We start from the raw sequence: 16,645 nt of genomic DNA, 5'->3' as shown, positions 1-16,645 counted from the left end.
TATTATACCCGGTAGTTCATATCATCTTCCCTGGCATAGATCTACCCCGGTAGATATATACCGGTGTATATGGACTCTCACTGCTGTTGACTGCTGTTGTGGTATTAAATTGACCACGATGCTTCCGGCTCCTGCGGTTTTTCATTTCCCCTGGGAAGTAAACACGATTCAGGAAGGACAATCAGTCAGAACATTTGGCAAGTGGGTTTTATGGGTGAATCTAATCTATTTTTCAAACTATGGTTTACATGTTATTATTATGTATTCACTTTTCATTAGTTTGATGCCAAACAATCATTGACAAAGCTAAAAAATTCTAATTGACCATGGGTCAGTTGCAAATAGGTGGACAGGAGAAATCTCCCCTACATCCTACACCTTTTTGTCTGTCTAGTCCAGGCTTACCTAAAAATGTTCAACCTTGTAAAAACCTATATTTTCCAGGCTTGTAAGCTATCATCCTGAAGAGTCCAGGGCGGTGCTGTCAGCCCAGTATGCTTCAAAAGAGCACCTTGTCTTTGTTCACACCTTGTTTGTGGAGCCATTTAACCCAATTATTGGAGCACAATACTTGGTCCTGGGTGAGACAGAAAATGTTGAAGGTAAGGAAAAACTTTCTGATCTCATACAACAGGGAGATGTGGAAATACTCTATTTACTCTATTTACATGTTCTTGCTTATCTTGGGTCTACACACCAGATAACCTAGAATTACAATTGCAACTGTATCAGTGGTTCTTGATATAGTGAACAAAACAGGTTTTGATTTGCATAAACAATTTTGGTAACATTTCTAAAATATATGAATACATATTTGTAAAATTATTTATGTTGTCTATCCAAACATGTTTTGGTCCAACCTCCCAGTTGTAGATTTTTTTTTATGTAAATTGTATGTTGGCTGGAACACCACGTGATTTTTGTCAACACCATCAGAAACATAAAAATATAAAATGAAATTATTTGAAATGATCTTATCTGAAATATTTTCACTCTTTCATTTTCCCAGCACCCCTAATAATGCACACAGGTCTTTAAATCAATAAAATACAATTTTTAAAGCCAAAGAATTCAAATCATTTGTCTTTAACCTTCAGATTTAACAGTGACATGATATTAAATTCACAAGACTTCCCAAGATTAAGTTACATATAGATATATGGCATTGTATTAAACAGCTTTGGTAATCCATTTGATATTGTTTCACCACACCTGATGATTAGGCTAATTTGATTACAGTTTGCCTTCTTCCGCTCAGTTGCCTGCCTATATCTGTATCTTCAGGTCTCACAGGAGTTTGTGTGATGGTTCGTGCCCGTGTGCTGAACTGTGTTGATGGTGTGAATGTTGCCCTTCTACAAAAAGCCATCAATGAGCAAAGAGGTTTTTTTGCCGAGAGGGACAGCAAGAAGGGTGCAGCTGCACTGCCTGCAGATCCAACCTGATCAGAATCTCCAATCACTCACATGGCTCAGACTAATAGTTTTTCAGTGCTGCTGAGTTTTTGTTTTGTTTTTTGTTTTTTTGTTTTTTTAATGGTGAAAGTTACCAGTTGTCTCAGCATTCCTGGTGTAACATTGTGGTTTGATGTCATGAACAAATACTTTAAAAAGTTGTCAAACTAGATATGCCACACGTGATTAATGGAAAAGTCTTAAAAATTGCTGAAAAATAATTAAGCACTCCTAATAAAGACTTTGCACTATTTAGACTGTTAAAGAAATGTTTGTTAGGTCATCATTTTGAAATTTCAACAGCTACATATCTTCAGGGGTTCCAAACATTTTTTGATTTGTGATTCTTCATCATACACTATGAACTTATGTCAATACATACTTAAATAAGTTGTCTGCAATAGCCATTTTTCACAATTATTATTACAATTTTACAATTATTTCATACCCTAGCATTGATAATAAAGCCAATCAACTTGAGATTGTTTTATTCCTTCTTATGGATTTTTAAACAGATTCTTATAAAAGGAAATACATCTTACACCGGTCAGTTTTATCCTATAAAATATGTAAAGTTCAGAAGATTGCCCAATGTACATGCTTATGTTTTATTTAAAAGAATGCAAACATTGAAAGTGAGGGAGTCAGGGTTTTAACCATTATAATTTAAATTTATTGATATTTGTTTCTTAAAATATCAAACAAGATTGAGTTTAAAGTGAACAGTGTCAAGGATAGCCCATGAATACTACAGAATCAAATCAATCATGGTAAATAGCATTGCACCTTGTCCCATAATCCCAATAACACAACAATACAAAAGTTAAAAAGCATTTATATTATATGTTTTTAAATTAAACCAAAAAGCACCTCTACCTACATCAGACATATTTGGTAAACAGAGGCAACTCAGCAGCAATGGCAAGATAGAAAGCTTTGCAGTACACTTTTCCTGAGCTGAAATGTACATTGTAATTAAAAATATGGTCTAGTAATTGATATTTACCACATCACATCAGATTACATAGTTCCAAGTATATTCTGTAAACATATCTAGAATCTTGCATATCTAGTAGGGTTGTACACTGGGGTGTAAGAAGAATCTGTGGAGGAGGCAGGCAGCATTGGTAACCCTGACATCGGGTCTTTCTTACAGCGACCCAGAGCTTGTTTGTAGTTGATCTTCTCCTTTGTAATTGGATCTACAATATCCTTAATGTAGGTTGTCTCAGCCTGCAGCTCCCTCATCATTGTGCTGTTGATCATTTTGGACCCAATGGCGTCCATGATGCTCACTCTTTGACCAGTATTGGGATTGACCAGCCCTCCAGTCAGGTGCTGTGCCTCCATGTAGCGAATGGCACTGTCCTTCGGCATCCACCCTTTCTGAACAGCCTCTCCCACAGACAAACACTCTCTGGTCATGGGATCTTCAACACCAGCAAAAGCTTTCTGGGCATTGAGTAGCCTTTGGAGTTGACTATCCTCAATGAGACCTCTGGTTGCTGCCTTGTGAACTGGGTATCTCTCTTTGTTGTTGATGTCAATGATGCCACCTGTTGCTGCCTGAGCCTCCAGAAGCCTCTGTGCAGTGGTGGGGTCAATCAGTTTACGCAGGGTGGCACTGCGTATTGTAAAGCAGGTGTCAGTGTTTGTATCCATTACGCCAGCAATTGGGAAGATTTCCTTCGATGTGGAAAGGTCTGATGGTGCTGATTTCACTGTTATGGTGGATTTTGGGGTGACTGTTTTCATGTTGAGTGGCTTTTTACTGTCGCCTGCAACCAGCAAGGCAAACTCTGAGATGGGAACCTTGCCTTCTTTGTACTGTTGTAGGTCATACTCGGTCAGTCTGCCTTCCTTCAGGGCATCTTTGATGGAGTACTGCTTGCCACTCTTACGGTCCTGCAGTACAGATGTCTCCCCATCAGGTCCCAGGGAGGTAATCTCCTCCCAGTCACACTCCAGCTCCTGCAGATGAATATATTGTTGACGGTCAATCAGGCCTTGCAAGTAAGCATCATAAGGAGACATGTCTTTGCCAGTTTCTGGATCCAAAATGGTGATTTTGGTGGAGACATTGGTCTCTTTGGTCCTCGTCTCTGTCTGGTCCTCTTTCTGCATATTCAGCATAAGTTCTCGGATGGTGCTGTCTCGTAAATGGATCTTGTCTTTTTCATCCAGGATCTCCCTCTCCAGATTTTGTACATCAGACACCATCTTAAGACTCTTCTGCCTGCTCATTTGCGTTCTCTCACTCATTAGTCGGCTCTGTTGTTGGAAAGACAGGCTGATATCATGTTTCTTTGCCTCGAGGGTCCTCAGCTCACGAGTGAGGTTGTCCCTCTCCCTCTGTTGAGCATCCCTGTTCAAAATCAGGGTAGTCTCCTCTTTTGAAGAGCTAGACTTATTGCTCATCAAACGGTTGATTTTATCATTGAGACGTCTGATTTCATCTTCTAGGTCCTGTCTGTCAAACTTATGGTGAGTAACCTGTTCCCTTAAGCGGTCCCTCTCGCCTTCAACAGCCTGGTCTTTCTCAACCCGGACAACCTCCTTGTACACTGTCTTCTCACCAGCCTTTTCTCTTTGCAAGATCTCAAGCTTTAGAGTGATGCTACGAATGTCTCTCTGGAGTCGAAGGATATCACTGGTTTCCTTGTCCAGATCTGACCGCAGACCACTTGTCATCCTCTCAAGTTTTGGGTCTCTCTCAACCTTCAGCACCTCCTCAACAACGATGCATTCCTCAACAGGCGGTGGAGCGTTTTCCAGCTGTGTAATGCGCCGTTGGATCTCTCTGAGCTCAGACTCGGCTTGAATCTTCTTTTGGTGCTCTTCACTCTCTCTCAGGATCTTTTGTTGGTCTTCCACCTTGGTCCTGAGCTGCTGAAGCTCGAGTTCCTGCTGACGCCGGCTCTTTACTTCTTCATCCAGGCTCCTGCTGATCCGCTCATGCTCAATTACCTGCCTTGGGTCCTTCTGTAAACGCAAAACTTCTTGCACAACAACTTTTTCTTCAGGCTTTTGTCTCTCCAACAAGATATATTTGTTTTGTAGGTCAAACACCATCTCTTCAATGCTGCGCCGCAGCTGTGCCTCCTCCCGCACATCTCTTCTCAAGCGGTCTGCTTCTTTCTCCAACAGTGGATCAGGTTCATACTTGATGACTTCTCTGGTTATGAGTTTGGTTTCAACCTTGGATTTTTCAGCCTTCCATTCATCCCTATCTTTCCTGAGTAGAATCAGCTTGTCCTGGAGCGAGTTGTAAGCAGTGTGCAAATGGTTCATCTGATCATTTAGCCTCTGGATCTCTCTCTCATTCTCAGGGCTCCTCTCCTCCTTAATGACCTCCTGGAGAACTTCCTTCTGCTCCACGATGGGCTTCTGAGCGCGAACGACATTCAGATCAGATGTGACTTGGGTGAGCTCCCTATCTAGATCAGAGCGCTGCTTGTTACAGTCTTGTATATCTTTCCTGAGACGCATTATCTCCACTTCTGTGTTTGGGTCGATCCGATAGATCTCATTGACGATTTCTTTCACCTCGGTTTTTGGTTTCCAGTCATAAACTTCTCTGTAGCGCCGGTTGAGATTAACCAATTCGTTAGCCAAAGAGTTGTTTTCAATCCTCTCTTCCTCCAGGCTTGTTCTAACCTTCTTTGATTCAGTGATGAGCTCAGGGTCTTGTTGAACTGTTTTCACTTCCTTAGTGATGACTTTGGGCTGGATATTAGGAATCATTCTCTCAAGTGCATTAATCTGACTTCTTGTCTGGAAGATTTCATCATTGAGGAGCTTGCTCTTCTCATTTTCCCCAGAGATTTCTGTCTCAAATATTTTGACTGTTCTCAACATCTCTGGGTCCTTCTCTACTTTTACCACCTCCTTCTTAACCACCTTTTCTTTAATTGGTGGTTTTTTCTGCTGGAGAATCGAGACTTCTGTTCTCATGTGAATATGCTCCCCATCTCGCGTTCTAATTTCATCTCTCATCCTTGTTATTTCATCCCTTATCTTACTGGCCTCAATGTCCAGCTGAGGATCTTTCTCAAATTCTGTCACTTCTCTGGTGACCAGTTTGACTGGAGTGTTTTTGAGGGTGTCTTCCAAGACGGTGATTTTCTGGTTAAACAAATCAACTTCACTCTGGGTGGTGCTCCGCTTCAGGACTTCTTCATGAAGTTTTTTCTGAAGATCAGCCAAATCACTTTCCAGTTTTGGGTCGCGATAGTATTGTAGTACTTCTTTCTCTTCAATGCGCTCCACTCCTCTGCGACTCTTCAGTGACAACATTCTGTCCTTAAAGTTTCTCAGGTTTGCCTCAGTATGAGATGTCCTATCCTTCTCATCCTGCAGCTCTTTTGACAGACCATCCAACTCAACAACAGACCTCTGCTGGTTTTCAAGCTGCGTTTGTTGTTGTGCCACCAGGTGAACTTTCTCCTCATTCTGTAGTGGAAAAATGCAAATGAATGTGATGTAGTTTTATTTCATTGTATTCTGAACATGTTTTGGTAATGGTACTCATGATAAATGCAAGATTAACCAAATAATCTTTGGTTAACTCACTTGTAAAATTAGATTCTTAGCCAGGCCCATCTGTTTTTGGCGTTGGGTGTTTTCAGCCGTTGCTCTGGCATAATGGTTCACCAGATCCTTTTCCTTATTAAGAGTCACAGCAAACCATCAACCATTTGTACCAATGAAATGTAGATAATTTAACTGTGATTAAAAAAAAAAAAAAACAAAAAACATAAAAGTCAATATATTACCTCTTTCTGGACGGCTTCAGAGAGTGTGAGTATGTCAGGTTTTTTTGCAACAGTGACACCAGCATCTTCAAGCGTACTGTTGTATTTATCAATGTTGGCATCATACTCCTACATAATTGTGGAAAAAAAGAAAAGGATTATTCATGTTTGACAATAACATGAGGAATTCATTTGTGTTTTTTTTCCCCCTAAAACACCATTAACTTATATATCGCACATTTGTGCAGTAATAGCACTGTGTTATGATCCATTCGGTTCTTACACTTAGGAGACTCTGCAGGTCTTGAGACAGGTCAGTCACTCTGTCCACATCATCTCCCTTCCTCTTCAGGTCATCCATCACCCTCTGTAATTATTTCATAAACAAAAGGTCTATCACTGTGACTAAATGATACACATTTATTTCATTTGACAATAAACCACCATCTTCACTTCCCATGGCACCTATATATTGTGAGGAGACAGTCTCACCTCTTGGGAGCTCTGCTTAGCAGTGACCTGAGAAAGATCGTCATTGTAATTGATCTGGTTCGTCGGCAGGTTGTTCAAAAAGGAGTTGAGGGATTTGTATGTGCTCTGGAACTCCTGGTTCTTAGTTCCCGCTTCTTGTAAAATGTTTTCCCTAAAAAGATCAATCAATATATCTTGTTTTTAAAATTTAACACTGTTGTTTGACTTGAATATTTTATATGACGGATTTCACTAAATACAGTAAACACAGCACAATGCAAATGTGTGTGATTCTTACCTCTCCTTCAGCTGGTTGACAACATTTGAATAACGGGTTTGCAGATGTTTGGCTTCTGTTCTCTGGCGGTGGATGTCAGGGCAGTACTCTTGGTAGCCCTGCTGCAGAGAGCTGCACAGCTGCTCCGTGTTCTCCAGATTCTGGCTCAGCTTCTTCATGTCGTCCTGAGCTGCTGCCACGGACTTACGCTGGGACTGATCACAACAACAGAGAAAGGAAATTGAAATGTATAGATTCGGGATCTACCTTTGCATGTGGTTAGATTATGTATGTAGTAAGATTTTAAAGGGATGGAAATGAAATGGAAATTTGCCCACCTGGATGTCACTGACACGGGATTGAATTGCATTTGGTACATCAGGGATTGGACCATCTTCACTTAGCTTCTTCTCAAACCCAGACACAAGTCCATCCACCTTCTTGAGCTGACTCTCTAGATTGAGTGATGCATTTGCTCTGAGAAAAGAAGATGAATGTGGGGATAAGTTCCTGAGGATGATGTATTTCTGTACCACAGTTTGAAACACTGATGTAACAATGACTGAACAAAACACAACAGATATTCTCTGTTCCCTCTGAATGAGCCAATACAGCAATGAAACATCCAAAACAAAACATCTTCTCACTTCTTGGTATAAAGGTCAGCAAGTTCAGTGACGCTATCGTGCTTGTTGCTGGCAGCGCTCAGTTTGAGTGGAAGTGCAGAGGAGGTACTGCTAGGATCTTTGGACAGCAGGGGCTGCAGGTCAGCCTGTGCTGCCTTTTTCTGCTGCTCCAGGGCCTTCAGGGCCTTGATAGCTTCCTGTGAAGAACAAATACAGATATGTTCATTGACACTGAACAGCCATGTTGTTATAGTAAATGTCAGTAAATTTGTGGTTTCACACATATTTTCCCTAAACGCAAAGAGCTGCCACACAGAACATAAAACCAAGCAGTTTCTGCTTAAACAAAAAATGTGCTCCAAGTGTCAGCTGATTCCCCTCACCTCCTGCTCCCTCAGCCTTTTGGCCAGATCTCCAGCTGGGTCGGTGGGGCTCAGTGGGGCTCGCAGGCGGCTTAGCATGCTCTCCTCAGCGCTGGCTAGGTCACTGTCCAGTTTGTCCAGCTGTTGGCCCAGGGCTGTTACTTTGGGGTCCAGTGGAGCAGCAGATACTGGGGCTGAATTAAGAAATGGCAAAGTGGACTTGTTTACTAACCTGATTATGGCTCTAAAACAACCTGTGCAACTGGTGGTCCATAATTTTTATGGTTTTCAATTGGGACATTGAAGGATTTCATTTATAGAGAATGACCTGATTGTTGGGACCTGGATATGTCTGATTTGTGATTCTTGAGAGACGCTTCAAGAGCAGCTCTTCTCCTCTTGATGTCGGCCAGTTCACCACCCAAACTGAAGAATTTAAGACAAAGAGAAGTAGAGGCAGGAACAGTAAACACAATATGTTCTATATTATATGATGTAGCTGCCTAATAACACAGCCATGAATTACTCACAGGTCCACTTTGTCAATGGCCTCAGAGTCAGGTGGTGGGATGTTGAAACAAACTCCTGGGAAGCTTTTAGTTACACCATCAGTGGAGATAACATTCCAATTATCATCAGAGATTGATGTCAGGCTCACCTTCTGGCCTCTTGACAGGGAAGCCTGGATAATAATAATGCATATCATAGATTTTAAGCAAAATATTATTACTGATTTGGAGCATCTGTGAATCCAAAAAATAATGTGAAGAAAATAAATCAAGTTGCACCTTATCCGTCTCCCAGTCACACAGAGCCTCCACTGTGATAGGTCTGGTAGGAGGATTGCGTCGTAGCTTCAGAGGAGCGATGGTGGTGCTGCGTCTCCTCAGGTCAGCCAGCAGCTGTTCACAGTTCTGCACAGTCTTCTCCTCCCCCTGGTAGGAAACAGACAGAGAGAAAATGTATCTTAGAAATATTCATCTCAAATCTTTTTCTCATGGGTAATCTGGGATTCGTGGCTTAACCCAAGCTTGCTGCAAATCTGTATTACGGTCAAGTGTTTAACTCTCAACATAGTTTTAGCCACTCTATGGTTTCCTGTATGCTTCAACCATAAACTATCTTAGAAATGTTCAAACAGATCCGTAGCACAGAACATTAAGATGAATATCACTTCTATTTGATTCATTTTGTGTGCGACAAGTAAAAACATTTTAATCCTTTGATCACCCCATTTTACATGCCCTTTTCTACTCTCTCCTTCTCCTGCCACCCATTCCTCCATTTTCCTATTCATATTTTCAGGCCACATCCCCACTTTTTACTCCATCTATCTCTAAATCTTTAAACCAACCCAAGTGGCAAGAGTTCCTACATCACATCAACTGTATAAATGTTGTACCTCCAGTTGCAGCAGTACTTCTGAGTGGCCCTTCTTGCTGACGGTCTTAGGGTCCAAGCTGTTGTTGAGTCTGGTCAGTGTTTCTGAAAGTTGGTCAGTGTCCATTTGGTACTGAGAAATACCACAAAAACATTGTTTTTACTTTTGCATAAAACTTGAATATGTATATAATCACTGTGTAAACATTTCAGTTGCAGAATTACCTTTTTGAATTCTTCCACATTGTTCAGATGGGATTCTTGACAAATGCAGAGATTGAGAAATTTCTGCCACTCATTACGTACTGTGTCTCTCTGAGCCTGGAATACAATGCAAAGGGTTAAAATCAACCTGGATTATAACACATGGAAATTTGGAGTAAATTACAGGTTTAAGGATTTGGCTTCTGTGTAATTACAAATACCTGTATTGTGGCACTGGCAGGGTGCTTCAGTTCAATGAGTCTGTCTCCTTCATCTTGGATTTTGTTCACCTCGCTTTCATGGGATAGCAGACTGTTGTTCTTGAAGTTCTGATGGAGATCAAATCATATAACAAATTATTAGTATTGTATGATTTCCCAGCATCATGTGGAATAAACATACTGGATTATCCTGGAAAGGCAACTATTCGGAATTATATGTTGTCAGGAATGAGATGACAGTCCTGACCTCATACTGTCTGCGGACATCATGTGGGTCCACCATGCGGTCACTCCAGTTCTGCTTCTTGATCTTATCCTGTTCCTCCGCCAGGAAACCCAGTTCCTTGTTGCAGCCCTGCATGTATTCATACAAGCTGTTCAGGTAGTGGCGGCGCCACTTGGAGTTGTCCTGGGAGAGCAATCAAAATAGCAATGAAAATCTGACAAGTTTTAAAGTTCTAAAAGTGCAAATATTTCAACTGACACATAAACAGAAGAAAGTCAAACCTGCGTACATGTTTCCAAAAAAATAGGTCCATACTATTACATGACAGTTGTCAAACACTATCACTGAGTTAATATACATTTTGTTGTGACAGTAAATAGAAAGCAACAAAACATTTCTAATACACGTTCATGTATTTTCTTTTCTGGTCTTGAATTGTCATGACACTAACATTTAAAAACGGTTGTTACTTGTGAATAAGCCCACTCACCAGTAGATTTTTGTATTGTTTCTTGAAAGCTGTATAGTTCTCCTAAAAGAAGATAACAACATGTCTTACAGGCTGCCAACAACCATTTTTCATTGAGAACAAAATGAGAAAGAAGATAGGCAGAACTGTGACATTCATGTAAAATGAGGAAACCCAGAATGAGATGTGAAGGTGTTTTCATGTAAACATGTTTGTTCACCTTGCTGCCGGCGGAGCTGACGCAGAGCTGTGAGTTGTAGCTCTCAATCTCTTTGTGTAGGATATTGTGTGCTGCAATCTGCTTCTCCAGATCTGCCATTGAAGGGCCATATTCCTCCACATTCACCTCTTTCTGAAGGAGCAGACACAAGAAGAACATTACAAATTGTGTTTAAATAAGGACACGATGAAGGATTCTGTAACTAGCTGCAGCATGTTTTGCTCCCTGAAAAGATGAAGCCAAGGCTAATGTTTTTGTATCATTTTTCTATCTGTCAACCAGTCACCACTCAGTGCTTTTCATCATCTCTACCACGTCTGTAGCTCTAAGTCCTAAGCTCATTTGTTCCTGAAGATATAAACCATTATGGATATATTTCATTAAAATTTTCTAAACAGTTAAACACTGCAGTGTTTGACAAAAGTTACTAAATCAGATATAATTGGTTATCTCCAGGATTATTGTCAGTTACAGATCAATACACATGCGGCATTTGTAGAGAGCCCGAGATATTCGCAGTATCTCATTACACTTACTTGCTTCTGGTTAAGCACGGGTCCCCAGTCGATTCTAGGCATCAGCGACACGTCATCAATCTGCTCGTAGATGTCTCGGTAGAAACTGCAGTCCTTCAACCAGCGCTCATGGAGGAGGATAACACTGAAGTTACCATAGGAACATGGGAAAAAAAAAAACTAACTTTGGTTAACATTCATGCAACCAAACAACGTCAATGCATAATAATACTATGTCTCTATAAATGATATTAAAATCAGCCCATTGACAGGCAAGGCTCATTTAACATGGTGTTATTTGTTATGAATAATGAATAAGACATTATGAATAATAATAAGACATTGTAATGAAAAAAAAAACAAAACATAACAATAAAAGGGAAATATTCCTTCTTTGCAGCGACCTCTTTGAGACTCCATCAATAGTAACATTAGCTGTATGGTGGAAGCCATAATGCTGAATAATTACTAAAAAAAAACTGACGCTTGGTACACAATCCTTACTGCTGCTGTGATTTATGGATTTATGTTTTCAGTACACTCTCTTATTAAACATTTCAAAAGCTCTGAGGGGGCTCAACTGCTAATCTTTATTTCCTCTGAGTTGTATTCATTCAGTGTCAACTCACTCGCTCTCTATGTCTTTGGCTTGTGGGTGCTTGAGCTTCTTGGCTTTGTCCACATCGAGGAACAGGTCCTTCAGCAGGCCCTCAGCCTCGCCCAGCTTGTCTGAGATCTCGGTCTGATATACAAAGGGCTGCTCTTTCTTTTCATTTTCATTATCCTGGGAGAAGTGGAAAACAGATGGGATTTTTAGACAAGCCGGCTGATAAATGACAGTGATGGTATCGTTTGCACATTAGTGTATGTTTTAGGTTTATGAATACTCACCACAGCCAGAAGCTCTTCCGCCCGGAGGATATCTTTTTCCACTTGGTCGGCATTCTTCTGCATCTGGGCAATCAGCAAGGCCAAGCCACTGGTCTGTGCCCTGCAGGTGGGGGGTTGTCAAACAAAGACATTGACTTATTTGACTTATTTGACGATTTGTGATTAAGATCATACACAAGACCATCCAAACAAAGGGTTGGGCAGAGGAGGGGAATTTTGATTACACTTTCTAAAACCATTTTCATTTTGGGGACAAACATGAGAATCTCTTTATAGTAACTAAAGAACCTAAAACATTGTGAGACTAGTTTAATGATGATACATATATTAAGATCCTGTTCAGGTCATTTGTTTTGTTGTTTTTTTTAATACTTGTATTATGGTGTTTTTTAATCAAGATCAAGCAACCAGACAAATCACGCACTGTCTTACTGTCTACTCTGCAGGTTAGACTATTGTAGCCGTGTCTTCACCTCATGCACGTCTTGAAACACCCAAATAAAGACTTCACTTCACACACAACACTTCACAGGTCAAAGGATATAATCTCAATGTTCATATAACAAGTGGTCATAAAAGGTTAGTGGACCATCTGCTCTTAATGTTCCCAGAAATAAAACCAAGCTAAGTGAAGCAGCTATTATTTTTAATGCTTTTCCAAATATAACAGTATGGCCTCATCTTGTTAATGGCCCGTTTTTATGTATTTCCATGCCTCTGTTGAAACACTTTGAAGTTCCTACATAATTGCATTGACTATATAAACTTGCCTTGAACAGGGTTAGTGGCGTTTATAAAGTGTCACCTAAAACATTCCTGAAATGTTAAAAAGTCCACTGCCTGTCACTGCCTGCCCCTGCTCTGTCTGTGACACTGGAAAGAATAAAGCAATGCCTGGGTGGAGCAGACTGAGCTGGCTGGCACTGTGACTGAAATCACACTCCAAAAATATTTAGAGTAAAAAGTTCCAATGAAAATGAAGCAAACAGACTCTCTTGAGTTTGAATAAATAGTGAGTTGGCGATCCACTGTAGTGGGTGTGAATTACGGTGAATTAAGTGATCTAAGGTTTTAGACTTGGGAGGACAACAGCAAAGCTTTGTGGACTCTTGATGGAGGTACATTTCCTTCACAGTAATAAATCTTTTTTTTGTTTGTTTGTTTTTCAACAGCATCCTATTAAAAAAATTTTTTAGCATAAATGTACTATTTCTATGCTAAAAGCCCCACTCTTCTCCCTGAGAGTTTAAATAACAGGCCCTATGGAAAGACTTTTTTCAGGTATCCACTGAAATAACACAGGTTATTCTACCCGCATACCAAAACTCCCTTAGTGCACCAAGTCACATCTCCATGGGGTGAGAACAAGCAACTGTCACATCAAATAGGCTGACAACCAGATAAAACATTTGACACCAACTCTTTAATTGATGAGGCGACAGAGGAATGCAGAGGAGGTCCTGCACTGACTCACTGAGGTGTGAGCTGATCTGGTTTGCTCTGACAATGGCCTCCCTGTTGCTGCTCGCTCAGCAGGAGTTACAGGTGTGTGGCCCACACACAAAGGATTCCTCACCCTCCATTGGACTTAGTTATAAAGAGAAGAGCCCTCAGCCAGTCATTATTTTTGCTCGGACACAATCTGTAGCAGCAAGGGAGGGAGACCTTAGTAATGGGGAGACATTGTTCACTCTGGTGGCAGGAAATAGTGCCAGAAATAGTGTCTCTGATGGATCCACAGAGCAAGGATTAGGAAAACAGATTATCTGCATGCTTCATACTCTGATGTTTATTGTTTTGTCTTTAATGAGTTTATTCAAGTTTGAGTGACTAATACTTCTTATCTTTTATCAACAAGCAGAAAAAAACATTCATTTATGTCAAATTAGCTCAGTTTCCTATTTCTTTGATAATCTTCATGTCAGACATTAAATACCAGACTCTGGTTGGTGGACTGTAAGGACAATGAGTCCATGACTTTTTCCATTGTCTCTCTGATAAGTTGAATATATTTTTGTTGCTTTATTACAATAATATATTTAAAACAACACTAAAGTTGAGTCTCCGTTTGTTAGAGTTCTTTTTTGGTCTGGGATTGTTACTGAAATTCACTTTATCATACAAAGGAGGCTGCTGAGAACATGAATGAAGGAATTGACTGACTCCCTGATCTTGGCAAGTGAATGGAGAGGTTGTAGGAGATATCAATACGTTACTGTGACTGCTCACTTGTATCTGCATCAGCCGCATGTGTTTTGCAACTGTATATTTCCTCTGATCAGGTGTTTAATCTTTGTTAAAACTAATATACTTTCAGTGCATTCTGATTAGCACAGAAATAACTAGATGATCTATTTAAAAGAATAAAAGAGAAAAGAATGGAGGACCACAGCAGAAAGAACAGCCACAACTTATCTGAATTAAAAGTAGGATAACTGGATAACCCACATTATTCAAAAGGACTAGCCAACCCTCTTTTTTTTTAGGTGGTAGTTGTAGAAAGGTGCCAGAAACACTCCCTGATAAGGTTTCAAATTCCTTCCCAGTTTACAGTCGATATTACGAGATTCAACTGTGTTGGATTTTGGGTCTGAAATATGCTGAATATAGATCAAAATCAGATTTGCACATGAGGAGAAGAGGAGGGAAAGAAAATGCAATTTCCCTCTGTGATGTAAGCGACAGAACAAGATGACTGACACACCACTTGGGCATCCGGTCATCTGGACCAGCACCCTAATCTGTAACACACACACACACACACACACACGGGCCCCGGGCCGCTCAGCCCTCATCACACCTCAGCAGACAGACGACATGTCCAGATACAAGGTGAAAGCACAGGCTGTTCAGCGCCTCCCTATGAAGCCATGACAGCAGAACAAGTGGTCAATCTTAAAGCCATGCCCAGGAAATTCACTTTAATACAAGTTGTTATCAGACTCTGGAGCTCGTTTTGTATTATCTACAGTACAGGCCAAAAGTTTGGATACACGTTCCTATTCATTTGAATGAGAAGGTGTGTCCAAACTTTTGGCCTGTACTGTAGTTCATTCACATAAGAAGCTCTTTGCCTTCATCTACCAAGTTTAAGTCCAGAAATGTTTAAACAGCACTGACGAGACACTAAAGTCTGGATCAGTGTCAGCTGTCTTATTGTCTTCTCTGTCATTACAGAAAAGATTGGTGTTTGTTTTTAAATCTACAGTGTTTAGTAGATCACCCGAAGTTCAAATCTTGGTCCATTAAATCTCATGTCTTGGGTTGCTTGAGAACTGGTGACATTTTCCTTTCAAGTGACTTTCATTTGAAGCCATAGACATATTTTTACTAGTTTGACCGACCTCCAGTCTTAAAGCACACTGTCCCCCCTCATGTTTACAAAGTCAATCTGACCTCAGGCTCTATTTGCAGGCTCTCAAAGACCTTTCATCAGCCCTGCAGATGAAAATCTACATTTGAAATCAGTGAAGAGTCAACTCAGCAAATTTGCATTAAAAATTTCTTTGTGCCTCAAGAAAACAGGAGAGAGGGAAAACCAGAGCAACACACACAGGAAACATGAAACAGGAGGAGGAGGACCATAACTGAGATACAGTGTCACCACGCACACTTCCACACACTCACACATGCATTCATAACATCCCCGGAGAAAAACACTCACTTGGTGATCTTGCTGGAGCCCTTGAGCGCTGTGTCTTTAGTCTCCTTTTTCTTAAACATCCTGAAGGTTGTAGAGGGGTCCAGTAGAGTTCCCACAGAAATCTCTTGTCTGTCTCTCTCTTACTCCTTCTTCTCCTCTGTCTTCTTCACCCTATGACGACTTCTCTGTTTCTGGTGTCCCTTTGGCTCCACACACACTCACGTCAGCACAGTGCTTGGCCCTGATTGCCCCTCCCAGACAGGTTAATAGGTGTGTACCCACCCAGACATTCACCTTGCGGACCGGATCAACCTGTTCCCCACACTCTCCCTTCCCCTTAGCTTTGGTCCTGCCCTTCCTTTTCATCGGGGCCTTGACACTCTGAAATGTCACCCAGGGAGAAGCAGCAGTCCTTTAATCACCATGGATATATAAATCTGTGGAGCTGAACTGATGCAGGGAGCAGTAAAACAGAAACACTTGCTGTCAAGATGGCATTAACCAAAAACACCATTGGACACAGTTAAGAAAATAACAAACAAACAAATAAATAAATAAGCAAGCAATGGGTGAATCTGCAATCTAAGTGTGGGGTAGTAGTTATGTCTTGTTAAATGTTACTCCCCATCCCTTTCTCTCTCCTTTCTTATTTTTCCCTACTCTCTTTACACTTTTATTAATTTAATCATCTAATCGTCTTAATTATCTGAAGCCCTTTCAGTTACTCTGTTTGTAGGAAAAACAAATAAAATCTGACAGATTAATTATTACTCTTACTGACACACCTACAAATTGAGACGTGAAATAGTTCCGTTCAAAATTTTAAATGATATGAACATTATACCAACTGCAACCATATTATTCAGCATGAAAAGTTTTCAGCATGAAAAGTTATGATAAAAAAATTAATAACACCTACATCTGGATTTTTA

At 40.6% G+C, this 16,645-nt stretch overlaps 2 protein-coding genes across 2 annotated transcripts; one reads left to right on the top strand and one right to left on the bottom strand.

Annotated features, from left to right (window-relative positions):
* Nucleotides 1–34: 34 nt before the first annotated feature.
* ten1 (TEN1 subunit of CST complex) lies at nt 35–2,625 on the top strand. Its single transcript, XM_029501886.1, has 3 exons — nt 35–201; nt 445–602; nt 1,285–2,625. Exons 1-3 carry the CDS (start codon nt 119–121, stop codon nt 1,443–1,445), a joined length of 402 nt encoding a protein of 133 aa, XP_029357746.1. The 5' UTR covers nt 35–118; the 3' UTR covers nt 1,446–2,625.
* On the bottom strand, nt 2,069–15,923 carry evpla (envoplakin a). Its single transcript, XM_029501873.1, has 22 exons — nt 15,735–15,923; nt 12,071–12,170; nt 11,809–11,963; nt 11,201–11,324; nt 10,665–10,796; nt 10,466–10,507; nt 9,997–10,158; nt 9,750–9,857; nt 9,550–9,645; nt 9,347–9,457; nt 8,733–8,879; nt 8,475–8,626; nt 8,273–8,370; nt 7,966–8,138; nt 7,604–7,779; nt 7,295–7,433; nt 6,978–7,171; nt 6,701–6,851; nt 6,492–6,575; nt 6,230–6,337; nt 6,027–6,119; nt 2,069–5,906 (listed from the first exon to the last, which is right to left on the bottom strand). Exons 1-22 carry the CDS (start codon nt 15,791–15,793, stop codon nt 2,508–2,510), a joined length of 6,003 nt encoding a protein of 2,000 aa, XP_029357733.1. The 5' UTR covers nt 15,794–15,923; the 3' UTR covers nt 2,069–2,507.
* Between the last annotated feature and the right edge of the window lie 722 nt (nt 15,924–16,645).

The sequence above is a fragment of the Echeneis naucrates genome, chromosome 1 (assembly GCF_900963305.1).
Source record: "Echeneis naucrates chromosome 1, fEcheNa1.1, whole genome shotgun sequence".
Taxonomy (NCBI): domain Eukaryota; kingdom Metazoa; phylum Chordata; class Actinopteri; order Carangiformes; family Echeneidae; genus Echeneis; species Echeneis naucrates.
Note: the sequence above shows the minus strand (reverse complement) of the source record. Positions and strands in the feature narration are given on the sequence as shown.

Excerpts from the sequence above, each read along its gene's own strand:
- evpla (XM_029501873.1), bottom strand. The coding sequence starts at position 15,793 with ATGTTTAAGAAAAAGGAGACTAAAGACACAGCGCTCAAGGGCTCCAGC. Across the intron at positions 12,171-15,734 it reads GGCTCCAGCAAGATCACCAA|GGCACAGACCAGTGGCTTGG; the intron begins GTGAGTGTTTTT and ends CCCCACCTGCAG. Across the intron at positions 8,627-8,732 it reads GTGACTGGGAGACGGATAAG|GCTTCCCTGTCAAGAGGCCA; the intron begins GTGCAACTTGAT and ends ATTATTATCCAG.
- ten1 (XM_029501886.1), top strand. The coding sequence starts at position 119 with ATGCTTCCGGCTCCTGCGGTTTTTCATTTCCCCTGGGAAGTAAACACG. Across the intron at positions 202-444 it reads TCAGTCAGAACATTTGGCAA|GCTTGTAAGCTATCATCCTG; the intron begins GTGGGTTTTATG and ends TATATTTTCCAG. Across the intron at positions 603-1,284 it reads TGAGACAGAAAATGTTGAAG|GTCTCACAGGAGTTTGTGTG; the intron begins GTAAGGAAAAAC and ends CTGTATCTTCAG.